Source organism: Perca fluviatilis, chromosome 2, assembly GCF_010015445.1.
Source record: "Perca fluviatilis chromosome 2, GENO_Pfluv_1.0, whole genome shotgun sequence".
Classification (NCBI taxonomy): domain Eukaryota; kingdom Metazoa; phylum Chordata; class Actinopteri; order Perciformes; family Percidae; genus Perca; species Perca fluviatilis.
Window position 1 is genome coordinate 31949943 of NC_053113.1, and position 13010 is coordinate 31962952.

At 40.6% G+C, this 13010-nt stretch overlaps 1 protein-coding gene across 1 annotated transcript in view; it reads right to left on the bottom strand.

Moving 5' to 3' along the window:
• Positions 1-2753, bottom strand: part of rab4b (RAB4B, member RAS oncogene family) — a 12312-nt gene extending 9559 nt beyond the window's left edge. Inside the window, exon 1 of the mRNA XM_039784227.1 lies at positions 2551-2753. Coding sequence (XP_039640161.1) covers positions 2551-2566 — 16 coding nt within the window. The 5' untranslated portion in view covers positions 2567-2753. The remainder of the gene's footprint in view (positions 1-2550) is intronic.
• Positions 2754-13010: the final 10257 nt, after the last annotated feature.

The window sequence follows — 13010 nt, forward strand, 5'->3', positions numbered from 1 at the left end:
TGTGAGTAATGCAGGGAAAGAAAGTAAAAGTATGACAGGAAATCCTGAGACGGCGAGAGCAAATAATGATTGCAAACTACACCTTTCCTCCCGAGAGCCTGCGTCAGTCGGAATTTAAAAAGACAGTGTGCAATTGTGCTGGCCTGCACATGATTAGGGAGTACTGTTGAGATTAGCAGCAAGGTGAACATCCCCTGAGTATTCAGCTCCACCCAAGGTCAACAGAAACAGTAGTTTAGTAAAAACAGAGGAGCAGATGATATTGATCTTTAGTTCCTGTGTGGCATTTAAACGTTTAATGCTAGTGCTCTTACAGCCACCCTCATCAGCCAACACACACCGCCACCAGCTCAGTTTATGGTGCACCTTTGTTTGTTGAAGCGGGTGTTTTCTCAAGCAACACAAGCTGGAGGTCAAATTCACGGTAACAGAAGTGCTAAATAAAAGCAAAAGGAGCTTACATCACTTAGTTTTCCACTGCAACAGCAGTCAGTGTTACAACCACACCTTGTCAGCGGTCATGACAGCAGAACTGACAGAATCAAAAGCTAACCACTCCGTTTTAAAAGCTTGCCTCAGCTTTTCAGCATCTTCCCAGACATCACATAATTCCCATGCGAGATCTGCATACAACAATCAAGCTGTCAATATGTCAAAGCAATGGGGAGAGAAGAATGCAGCTCTGCCCTCTCAACAGCAGCCTTTTAGGCTATTGTATTCTTTACACATCAATATTAAATAACCCCTGAGGGAACAGACTAACACTGTCATCTCCATTCACTTACACTGTGATAACACTTAAAACACTCAGGCCCAGATCTACCTAGGTTTATGTCTGATGTGTCCTCTGATCGAATGACAAAGTGCAAAGGGAATTTGCACTTGAAGTTACATGAGAGGTTTGCCTTATTGCACAAGACAGAAGGAAAACATGGAAACTGGAGAGATTAGCTTTAATTCGACAAGTAATAAAATATAATACAAAAAGTCATATGTAACAAAGGCAAACATCAAATACAAGATGGAAATTTTTCACTATTTTCTGAAATTGTATAAACTAAGCCATTCATTAAAAAGATTACTGATAGATTAATCAATAATGAAAATGAATGATCATTTGTTGCAGCTCCTATATCTACTCACATATTGCCTACGTAAAGCAATATGGATTATAAAAAAAAATGGGTTAGCTCAGTTGTCCATAAACGATTAAAAAATTGTCCAATAACACCAAACAAAGTGTCTAGTACAATATATTTTGCTTTTTAAAATTAGTGTCCGCCGGACTCAAAATTGCCTTTATATTTATAAACTGCCAGATCGTATTTTTTTATATTTCTATATTCTTATATAAACCACATTCTGTAACTATACAAGATAAACTACTGAAAGAGTGCCATACAGACCAAATACCAAATTAATTCAAAACTAATGAATTCACTGTGGGCCCATTAAACTTGGCTATGTACTTCGTGTATTCATATTGCTTTTTGCCAGTTCCACTACTGGCCCTCCACTTGAGGAGACAGCACAGGAGACTGACACAGAAATCAATAAAAAAGGCTATTACAGCTACCATTAGCGCTGGCACTTTTACCTGAATACGGCCCAATGGGATAAAGGAATGAAGGAGACAGGGTACCAGTAGAAATGGATGTAGTGTGTGTGAGAGAGGAGAGGATGCTGGTGTGCCATTTCAAAATAACTGGGTCTACAGTGTCAGGCCTGTTGTGCCACTGATAGGATCAGGCAGAGTCATGTTGAATTAATAGTAATAACTTTCTGTCAGTAGTAACGTTACTGGTGGTCTGTCATAATGTCAATGATCGCAGACAGGTGTAACCATTTCTTCTGTCAGTGTGAACTTGTAATGTAGATTGGCTGAAGTGCAGACAGAAGTGAAGTTACATGGATTCAGGATGTGAACAGATGTGGTATAAAAACCACGGAGACACGTAGCAGCTGCTGCTCTACAGGTAACCGAGGTATGTTTAGCCACAGCTATCCAACTTCCTCATACAGGCCTTGTAGCCAAGAGCTACCTCTTACAAAATACACAGCATTTAAGACTGAATGCAACATTATTGCAGCTTGTAAGGTCACCTAATCTGCTTCAAATTCAATATGCACAGGTTACCACAGAGTCTGCAAACGCATACTTCATGTATCGACATGACTGACGCTTTGTGTCAAAGTTTGCCCAACTTTTACCTAGAAATGTATCACCATCTCTTTGCTTGCAGCCGTTTAAGGAAGCAATGCACTACGCCATCGTAGGACCGAGGTGTCAGGTAATACACACGTAACGTTAGCTCTTACAATACACCGGTTTCTTTGAATGAAATGTCAGCAGCATCAAATGTTGGTTATCACTATTAAAACAACCAGACATGGTGAGGTGGCAGCCTGCAGCTAACCTAAGCTAACCATGTAGCTAGCTAGCCAACTAGCAACGAGCCTGTCAGTCTCATCACACCACAGAGCAGTGTGTATTTAACGTTAACAGCTAGCAAGCATGAAATTACAGCCTGTCCGCCCGCATAAACATACCGTATGTCTCAGACATGTTGACCCTCGCTGTATGATGGACTCAATCGGGTCTTTTTACTGTTCTCTTGGTATTGTGACAGCTGTGTGCTAGCTGGGTTCACACCTCTTCGGGGTGTTTATCTACGATGCCAGAGATTTCCTGATTCCTTCCTTTCTAGCTTTTTACTAGCTCCGACCACAACCAGCACGGCAGCTGCGTCCTACGTCATACGTCGCCTTCGTGTGTTCCTGGCCGTGTAGGAATTTTGAACAGAGCGAATACGACCTGAATACGACCAACTCGACAAAGTGGAGTAGAAAATAAATTGGGGTTTCTTTGGAAGAGAAATGAGTTGTGGTTTGTACATGCCCCACATTTAAAATATTTGTCAAAAATCCCGTAAATGCCCCTGTAGTTTAAATAGAAAGTTAGTCAAATTGGCTAATTTATCAATAGGCTACATTCGCACTTGTGTCCTTCAGTTTGTCAAAAGTGTGTTCCCGTTCATTTCAAAAAAGCGAAAGATACCAAAAGGCTATTGCGCTACAGTTAGAATTTGGTTTTGTCGCTAATTTAAATTTGCGAGTATTGTTCAGTACAGATAAGAAAGCGCTCACTTCAGGAACTTGAAGGCAGCATTAGTTGGTTAAGCCAGTATTTGCCTAATTAGCGGTGTTTCTAAATGTCAGTCAAAGCAGTCTTAGTCTTTATTCAGAATTATTTGATTCGGTTATTTCCATTAAGGCCTATAGTCTAAAAGTCAAGCATTGTTAATAGAATACTGTATTTCTGTAGTTATATAGGCCTATGTCTGTATACAGTCTAGCCACAAGGTGGCGGGCAAAGATAAGGAACTTTAGCGCCCTTTACACAGCGCTGAGGGACTGGCGACCTGAATTTTCTAGACACAGCAAAGTGTAGTCTAACCTGGTTAGATACTGAAGCCTTATTCCACAGCCTTACCTCTCACAGGTCCTCTTATACTGTATGTAACTGTTATGGAAACTGATACACGTTGCCCCCCACACACACACACACACACACACACACACACACACACACACACACACACACACACACACACACACACACACACACACACACACGTAGTGTCAAAATCTGTGGTAAAGGGAGTTATGCATACAGTAAATGTGGTGTCTTTGGCAAGCAGATGACTACTTTACCCTGAAAATTATTGCTCAAAGCAATGTCTTTTGAGGTTTAAGAGGACTGAGGAATTTCTGTTTTCTTGTTCTTTGCTTTATCGTTCATCACCTTTCTGCACACGCACAGCCCAGGGCTTGGAGTGCAGGGCTGCCCAAGGGCAACAGGTGATACATTACAGAACCTTCCACTCTGCTACAATCTCTCCCAGTTCCTCCCTGCCTTTGTTCTGCTTGGCACATCCCCTCATCCTCCCTAGCCTTGTTAAAAGCTCTTTTCACTAAGATTAAAGACAGAAGGAAACACAAGGCTCAGCATCGTGTGGGGGCACGGATGTTTTCCTAAGGTGGGCTACAAGAAAGGCTGGCCTCAAAGGTGTGCAGCAGGCAGAAAGAAAAAAGGGAGGTTTTTGCTTCCGTTAGGTGCTCTGCTTACCTTTGTGGCTGTCTGTGTTCATTATGTCTCTCTTGTCATCTTTCTTGTCCTCTTGTCCATTGCAGGTGTCATCATCAGAGCAGATATTTGTTTGGACTGCAGGGCAAACAAGGTGTGTGTGTGTGTGTGTGTGTGTGTGTGTGTGTGTGTGTGTGTGTGTGTGTGTGTGTGTGTGTGTGTGTGTGTGTGTGTGTGTGTGTGTGTGTGTGTGTGTGTTGTGTGTTTGGGGATTTTGACCTTGGAGTATGCTGTCACTAAGAGTTCAGAAATAGAAATGTTGAGTCCAGACAGCTTCAGTCCCAGATCAAAACAAATGTGTTCAAGATGAGCACATTGGGGAAGCCCCACATAAACCCAACAACATTCACAATGTTTACAACTAACAATGAGTCATTTTCCAGAGGACAATTTGAGTCAATCACTTCTTGAGACAGGTGGGCTCTGCGGTTGGCTGGCATCACTGTAAATATAAAGGTGTTTGAGTCACAGGCCATACAGTAAAACAGAGGGATGCCTGACGCCATGCTGTTTAATATACAGACACAAAGGCATTCTATGAAGTAAGAGCTATTAAGACACACTGTGGTGTAAACATAGCCAAAAGGTGTGAATGCATTAATGAGTTGAAACAAGTACAAGAATTTTGTATTTACTCGAGCTGGCAGACTTCACATGTTAGAGGCACTGTGACTGCAGCAACTGAAGTTTGAAAAATCACAGACCTAAAACCCAACTGTCAAAAACTGAATGAGGCTCTCAGACAGACTGTTATGTGTGTGAGAGCGAACAGTACAGCTCTGATTCAGACTGAGGGGGTGTATTTATGTGCATACCTACTCTGTACAGTAGCACTTGTGCAAATGTTTGTTTGCACGCCAGAGCATCCGCGTCGGTTTCTCTCCCACCTCACTGGACTTCACTCTGCACTGCCCAAGTAAGTAAAAACCCCTGTAGGCCGCCACACATGTAGAGCAGATACCCTGGCCTATTTGACTATTTGACTTTCCTACTGTACTGCATTTTTATCTATGAAAATAATAAATAATAAAGTAAACCAAATAAATAATAAACCATAATGGGTTGGCTATCTTATCATGCCCACATCATACTGACAACATTGGGCTTTATTTTCCATCCATTAGCTATCCCAACTGACATTTCATTAAATTTTTTCTCAGATTAACTAAACATATCTGTGTTCTGACACTTGTTATAAAAAGGGTAAAGATTTGGAAAGAAAAGGTGGAAAAAAGACTGCATTTTTTGAGGAGTTCAATCTTGGTTTAGTGCGGAGGTCCATAGTTCACAGAAGTCAACAAGTTCCCCCATAATAAGTCATTTTGACATGAAGGTTACATGCTAAAAGGCGACTTCCTTGAAGGCCACAGCAGACAGGGTGATCTAAAATAGAACGAAGGCATCACAAGCTACCCAGAGGCCCACAGACCTATTGGTTTTCACTTGGCAGACAAGGACATTGACTAACTACAAGGGTATTTTTGCTGTGTGATTAATGTAACTCAGTATTTGTCAGTTACACACAATACAAAAATAAAACCATATCTTTCAGATTTAGTAGTGAACACATCTACAGACTCAACTGATCCACTTACTGTTGGTTCACTCTGTAGGTGGCCATGGAGAGGTACTGGAGTGAGACCAAGTTCCAAGAAAACCGAAAAATGTCAATGAGTTCAAGGGCCCAAGCAAACCCAAAACAGAAACAACCCAGACACCTCATGACGTACACAGCTCCGGAAGCAAAGGTGATGCTGAAGGGTTAAAATTGAATGGAGCAAAGCCTGCAAGCTAGATCAGACAGGCCAGTTCTACTGCTACATTCACACATGGCATATACTTTGCTTGCTGCAACAAATATTCAACACACTCTTTGCAATAGGGTGGCCATTTTAAGTTGTCAAAGCTTTGCCCACAGGGGCGTCGGACTGGGGGAAAAAAGGGGACTGAGTACCCCAAAAGATGCTAGAATGAATAGCTGTAGATGCGAGGAGGGGCCCATAGAAAATGCCTTTCTGGGGCGGCCTCTAGGTCACCCAGTAAGAGCGTTCGCCCCATGTTGGCTGAGTCCTGCAGTGGCGCGGGTTTGAATCCGACCTGCTGCCCTTTACTGCGTGTCATCCCCCACCTCTCTCCCCCTTTCATGTCTATCCACTGTCACTTTATATATAATAAAGGGAAAAAGTCCCAAAAAAATAATCTTAAGAAAAAAATGCCTTTCTACAGGGCCCAGAATTGTGTGCTACGCTCCTGTTTGCCCACTCTATTGATCACCAATGAATAGTAGCCAAAAGCAGAGTTTTTCTGTCTGTGTTGTTGGCAGCTATCATGAGTAGAGCTCTGGGCTCTGTTCATTTGTTTGTCTGTTTGTGTGCTTGGCAATATCACTAATTACAGTCACTCCAAATCTTCTCTGAGCTTGTTGTATCCTTCAGGGAAGTGACACGGGCGGAGCCCAGACGCCAAATATATCAACTCTGTGCATATTCGATATTCACATACTAAATCCATTCCACATGACTGAACTAAGGAGTCACATAGTTTGTCCATATTTACTTTGCTTTACTGGCAAAATGACAGTAAAGAAATGTGAGCCTCAATTGCATTTCTGAAATATACACTATACTGACAGTTTATTAGGTTCACCTAACTAAAATTAACACTGTCTAATACACCAGCCCTGTAACAAATCCTACATTCATGAAGGTTATAATGTTGTATAATGCTTTAAATAGGTGTTGATTTAACTTTATAGTCATTTTTGAGGCTATAGTTTCTGCTGCTGTTGACCTGTATGTTAACGGTGTTGACAGAAATAATCCCGCTGACCTCTCCAGTGGCAGATCGCTATCTAAACCCCAGCAGCCTCCTCCATACATCCTCTGCTGTCAGTGCTCAAACTCACCTCTCTTCACCTCCAAGCCCCCAATTTTGTTCTCCTTCCGCTTTTCACACAGCCACACAGCCTGGAGGAAAAAAAGGATGGCAGCCAAAAGTTGTTTGTTGTCAGCTGTTTGGAGGCGGTAAGAAGGCTTCAAGGCTTTTTTTCCACTTGGGAGTAAAATGTGTAAAATAAACATATATTAAAACGACACTTGACAAAAAAATATACGTCACTTTTGTACATGTCATAGTAGAAAAAGATATAAATAAAATGAAGGATAGCTAAAATCCAGTTAGTTTCTGTAGTAATATATCTGCCATCTTTTTTTATTTGTTCCTTAACTCTTCATTGTTAAATTTCACCGTCACTCGTGCTAAAATTCACAAACTTTTCATTCTATATCTGGAGAAAGCTCTTTTTTTTCATGTCAAAATGAGACATGGAAGTTCAAAAGAGCAATGTAGAAGACTTTAGTTGGGCTGAGAGAATTATTTGCTGGTGGAGGGAAAGGGAACAATGAAGAAAAGTAAATGCAACCTGAGAGAAGACAATGCAACAATGTCTTGTTACTGCCATAGGTTCCTGTTGTTCAAGTCATACATTCTCTTTAAAAGTTCACATCAAATTGTTATTTTCACACGTTGCATCAGTCGCATCAGTCAGTTGCGTAAAAGCTTGGAATCATCAACCAAAGGTTATTGCTGAAATCCTGCAGAGAGAGAGAGAAAAAAAAAAACATTACCAAAGAAGCAACATGCCGTGATGTGTTTCGGTCTTCTTCGTGGCCCCATTAAAATAATCAATCACAGTCTTTTGCCTCATGTTATGACACATATTGACATATAGAAGGTCTTATCGTCTGCTATCACTGCTGGATGTGACTTGTTAAGGAATCCTTGCATGATGTCATTCACACTGTGTGGAATTCAAGATCATCCACGGGGGTAAAAAGTGAAAGAGTAGCCAGAGGCGCCACATCTTCTGTAGGTGACTGTCAGTGCTCGTTCTCTTTTCAGCTCCAGCACTGCAACTAAGAACAACTCATATTTCTTCATTTAGGGGTATTCTGCTAATGTGATTGTCAGTTCATCTTTCAACACACGCTTGAGTGAAAAGACCCCTCCAGAAAACATCAAGGGACATGCCAGACTGCACGTACACAAAGGCTGATGGTGCTGGGAAAAAAAGGCTCTTTCCTTTACATTGTATCTCTGTGTGTGTGTGCAGAGGAGGGAGGAAATCTCTGCTACCCACAAAGCCTCATTACCGACTATCTCTCACTCCTGAATACATATATAGTATCTATGTAGAAGAAAAACAAACAGCCTAATTATTAGGTAATCAATCTGTGACTTTGATGTTATCTTTTCCTTCTCTGAATTGCTTTTCTTGCCACTAATTCTACTCTATCTCTAGAGGTTATCTCTCACATTCTCATATACCTCCCTCAGGCACAAACATATGCCAAACTCTTCCCTATCCTTTTCCCTTCCTCTCACACCTGTCAGAAAGCCTGATAATTTATCCTCTCCATATAATCACACAATTATTTAATTATTTAAAGTTGTATGTAAAGACAACTTGAATTGCCCATTGTAGTCTATGGTTAGCTACTATTTGTATGAAATGAATACAAATGATACCCAAATCCCTGCACGAAGGGATAATTATGTAGTAAATTTCTAAGCGGTTATACGTCTGAATGATCGTATGTTGCTAAAACAGAAACTGAAGTGGATACAAATATAACAAAGCCCAGGTTCACAAGCACAATCTAGATCACTGAAACTTGTCTGTCCAAAAATCCAAAAGGGTGTATGTGAACAGGAGCCCTTCTCCAAGTTGTGGCGTTCACTTATGTGCTCTTGCAAGTTCATGCATGCCCTTGGCCGGCCCTGCAGCAAAGTGTCAGAGAGAAAAAAAACAGGATGATGTCAGATGCCATGATGGATGACATCACTGACCACAACACCCATATATCCACAAATCAAAGAGATAATGAAATCAAACAGACAACAAAACTTTATTTTAGATGAGTAGATTAGCGAGCAAGAATGCCAAATGACGAAATGCTGGTTCCAGCTGTGAGGATTTGCTGCTTTCAAGTGTATTATATCATCGTCAATTTCTTCTGGGCCTTTTAAATTACTTTTTTTTTAAACTATTTTTTATACATTTTGTATCTGTGAACTTAAAAGAGATGCTGTCAACTGTCTGAACCCGCTAATGTGTCCTAATTCCACCTCACAAAACCCCCTCTCTATTTGTAACAGGAGAGAGGGCCGTTGACCTCAGTTAGACAGGTTAATCTATAGACACCCAAAGGGCCAGGTGTACAACACCTGTGCTTTGGTCGGACTGCTCGTGCAGGTGGGTGTGGCTCACCTTCATTCCCTCCCCGCCGCTCTGCTTCCTCTGCTGCCCTCCCTTAAGCTCCTCTAATTGTGTTCTCATCCCACATCCCCTCGAAAAGCTCCAAACACAAACTCAGCCCCGCCTCATGCTGCCGTTCTCTTTATTCTGCTCTTTTCTTTTCTTCTCATGCAGAGGAATGTGTACTGTGTCACTGTGTAGCTGGTATATGACACACCGTATGATATTCTTGCAAGTACACCTGTCATAATGAATAATTGTCAAGTACAATAACGTATAAGTCTATATACTGTACATGTCCTATTTTCAATGACGTGCTTCACTCAAATGTACACATCTGTCTCCCCACATGTACAAACTCACAGATGACAGAACTTGCAAAAAAATAAACAAAATTTCACCAAAATATATTATAAAGACATTTTTCAAACTATTTATTTTTTAAATATTAAGCACTTTTTAAAAAACAACTGTTTACTATACTGTGTAGCAGATTGGGAGCAACATTTACATTCATTTGGAGTTGTGATTTTGGCCACCTGATGACTGTAAATCCAATATTCACTCTCTTATAGCTCCATTTTTGGTCTCCCCCAACTCCTTAGGGGAACCTCTGACTCCTTAGTGGCAAATGGCTCCACTATTTTCACCAGGTAGTCGCTAACTTCTGTCTGAAAGGGTCTGTCTGCTGTTTTTTGCCGAACAGGTAGAGTAAGTGGGTTTTGGAGATATTTTGTCAAAAAATAAGCAAAGTGTACCAAAGCAATAAAGTTATGGTCTGGAAAACCAAAACAATGAGCAGAAAGTCACAATAAAGTTCTGTAAGTAAGCAAAACTGCAGAGTTGGGCGATAATTCTTTGTGGGCTCATCAGTTCAAGCGACCCGCCTACATTAGCTCTATCATTCTAGACAAAACTCGTGCTTGAGAGTCAATTTGGTCAACAAACGACTTGAAAAGTATTATTTATGTATACAGTGTGTTGATACAAACATTTTTGTTTAGGTTTGATGTCTTTTTATAGTGAATGAGACTTCAGACTGGGACAAAAGTAGGACTATACAATTAAAACTGTCTAAACAACATGATATAACAGCATGGATCACTTCTCCAAGGTCAGCCAAGGATAAAAATAAAAACACCATATTGTGGGTGTGAATGATAGGTTTGTCCTCTGCGTTTGAAGGAGTCCAGCTGGAGCTCTGTCTTTGTCCTCTCACTTCCAATTGCTGTTCACCTCAAATGATGGGGTCTGTGCAAACAAAACTGTCTCTCATTTCCAACAGGAGTGTGCCTCTGTGTGTTTGCTGAACCTCCTCTCTTTAACCACCTTTTCATTGTCTATCTCTCTCTCTCTCCGCCTCATGTCCCTACTGCAAACATTAGCAACACACTTGTCATCTTGGCTTAATTAAAAGGCTAAACTTGGCCAAACTTGTCCAACCCCCCTGCTTCCCCCTCAGTCTTTAGCCTCTCGGACACCATTTTCCAGAATAATTTTATAAAGACCCATTTTCTTGAGGGGTCAGGGCTGGCTTGACTGCCTCAAAGGACTCTCAGTTAATAGAGTTAAAGCCTGGTCCAACATTAGGCCCTTAGAAGCCGGGGGTTAAATTAGCTGGCCGCACTGCTCTGAGTGGCTCGCCTCCAGGGGCCTGAATAGTGGCTGAACAGGACACAATGGAGCACAGGGATTATCTTTTGTGGAAGTGACAAAGTTTTGAGGCTGAGTTGGGGGGTCAGGAGTCCTTTTGAGCTGACTTCGGAAAGTGGCAATTTAGCTGATCCCTTCTTTAGTTACTATGACAACTTTCTAAGTCTCTGCGCAAAAAGATTGAAAATTTATAAAACATTTTATAAAATTGTGATTACGCTCATGTTAAGACAAAAGCAACTTTAGGAAAAGGTAACCAACAAAAAAACCCCCCTCCTCTCCCCCCCCCCTCCTCCTTAAAAAAAAAAAAAATAAAAATAATTTTTTTTTTTTTTTTTGTTTTTTTTTAGTTTTTTTTTTTTTTTTTTTTTTTCCTTAAAAAAAAAAAAAAAAAAAAAATATAATTTTTCTTTTTTTTTTTTTTTAATCTTTATCTACCAAAAATAAAAAAAAAAAAAAAAAAAAAAAAAAAAAAAAAAAAAAAAAAAAAAAATTATTTTTTTTATATCTTTTTTATAAAAAAAAAAAAAAAACAATAAAAAAAATTAATTAAATAAATAAAATTAAATATTTAAAATTAATAAAAAAAAAAAATCTTCTCTTTTTGATCACCGCACACATGTAACTAATAGCAACAGAGCCCACAGCATACTGTATGATTCATCTTCACACAATGGAACAAAGTCACTCAGGTGGAAAAGGTCAGATCTGGGTGGGTCCCTTAATTTTCCATCCTGTCAAGGATGAAAAATTAAGTCTTAGGAAAGTCAGGTGGAGACAGCATCTTTCTTGTGAAAGGTGTTTGGATGAATGGAAGTAGGAGGAAGCTTATTTACTGTAGGCTTTGTTTGCCTGTAGCCATGCTGAATCAGCTCTCTCCATTCTTGATTCAGAGCTGTGAGTGGCTGCCGGCCAGACAGGCAACCCTTGTGACCTAACTTCCTCTACCTTCTAGACTCTCACTCAGACACACACACGGACACACACGGACACACACACACACACACACACACACACACACACACACACACACACACACACACACACACACACACACACACACACACACACACACACACACACACACACACACACACACACACACACCTTCCACTACTTTTCTAGACATCCATACACACTAAAAGCTTGGTTAGTTATTGCATCTTCACATGGGTATTTATGTGTGTGTAGCTCTTTCATTTCCTCTGTAATCTCTTAATCATAGAGCCCACCTGGGGGCTGCAGCCTGTTTGCACAACACTCACTTTCCATGATGTCACCACACACACACACACACACACACACACACACACACACACACACACACACACACACACACACACACACACACACACACACACACACACACACACTATAAATCTGTCTTCTCCAGCTCAAATTTTCTGTATTGTGTGTTGTGATCATAGGTGTAATTTACAGGGGAAATGGGGGGGTTACAACCTCCCCAATAATCAAAACTGGCCGGTGCAACCCTCCCCCAAAAACCTATTATAATTTTCTTTACATAAATAGATATTTGCACCATAACTTATTTTTTGTTCCAAGCTGGAGAGCTCCCCCCCCCCACCCCAATGTTAAACCCAAAGTTACGCCGTTGGTTGTGATGATTGAATTCCCTTCATTTCATAATGAGCAATGATGTTGTCAGATGCATTATAGCATTTCAGCGTCAAAGTGAGTACGTTTGGAATTACTTACTAAAGTTCAAGCCCACAAAACAACAACGCATACGTGACTGGGGACAGCTGCCAACAGTCAAAAATAACATGCTGCTATTTTTAATTGTTTGTTGTTGTGGGTTTCAACCGAGAAAAGAATGTTAAGAGTACCTCAGGAAGTTTACTCTTGGCTTCCTCAGATTGTTTTTGCCTCCAAGGTTTTTACTTGATTTAACTCCACTAGACAATTGGTCGTAGGAGGAAGGCCTTAAGA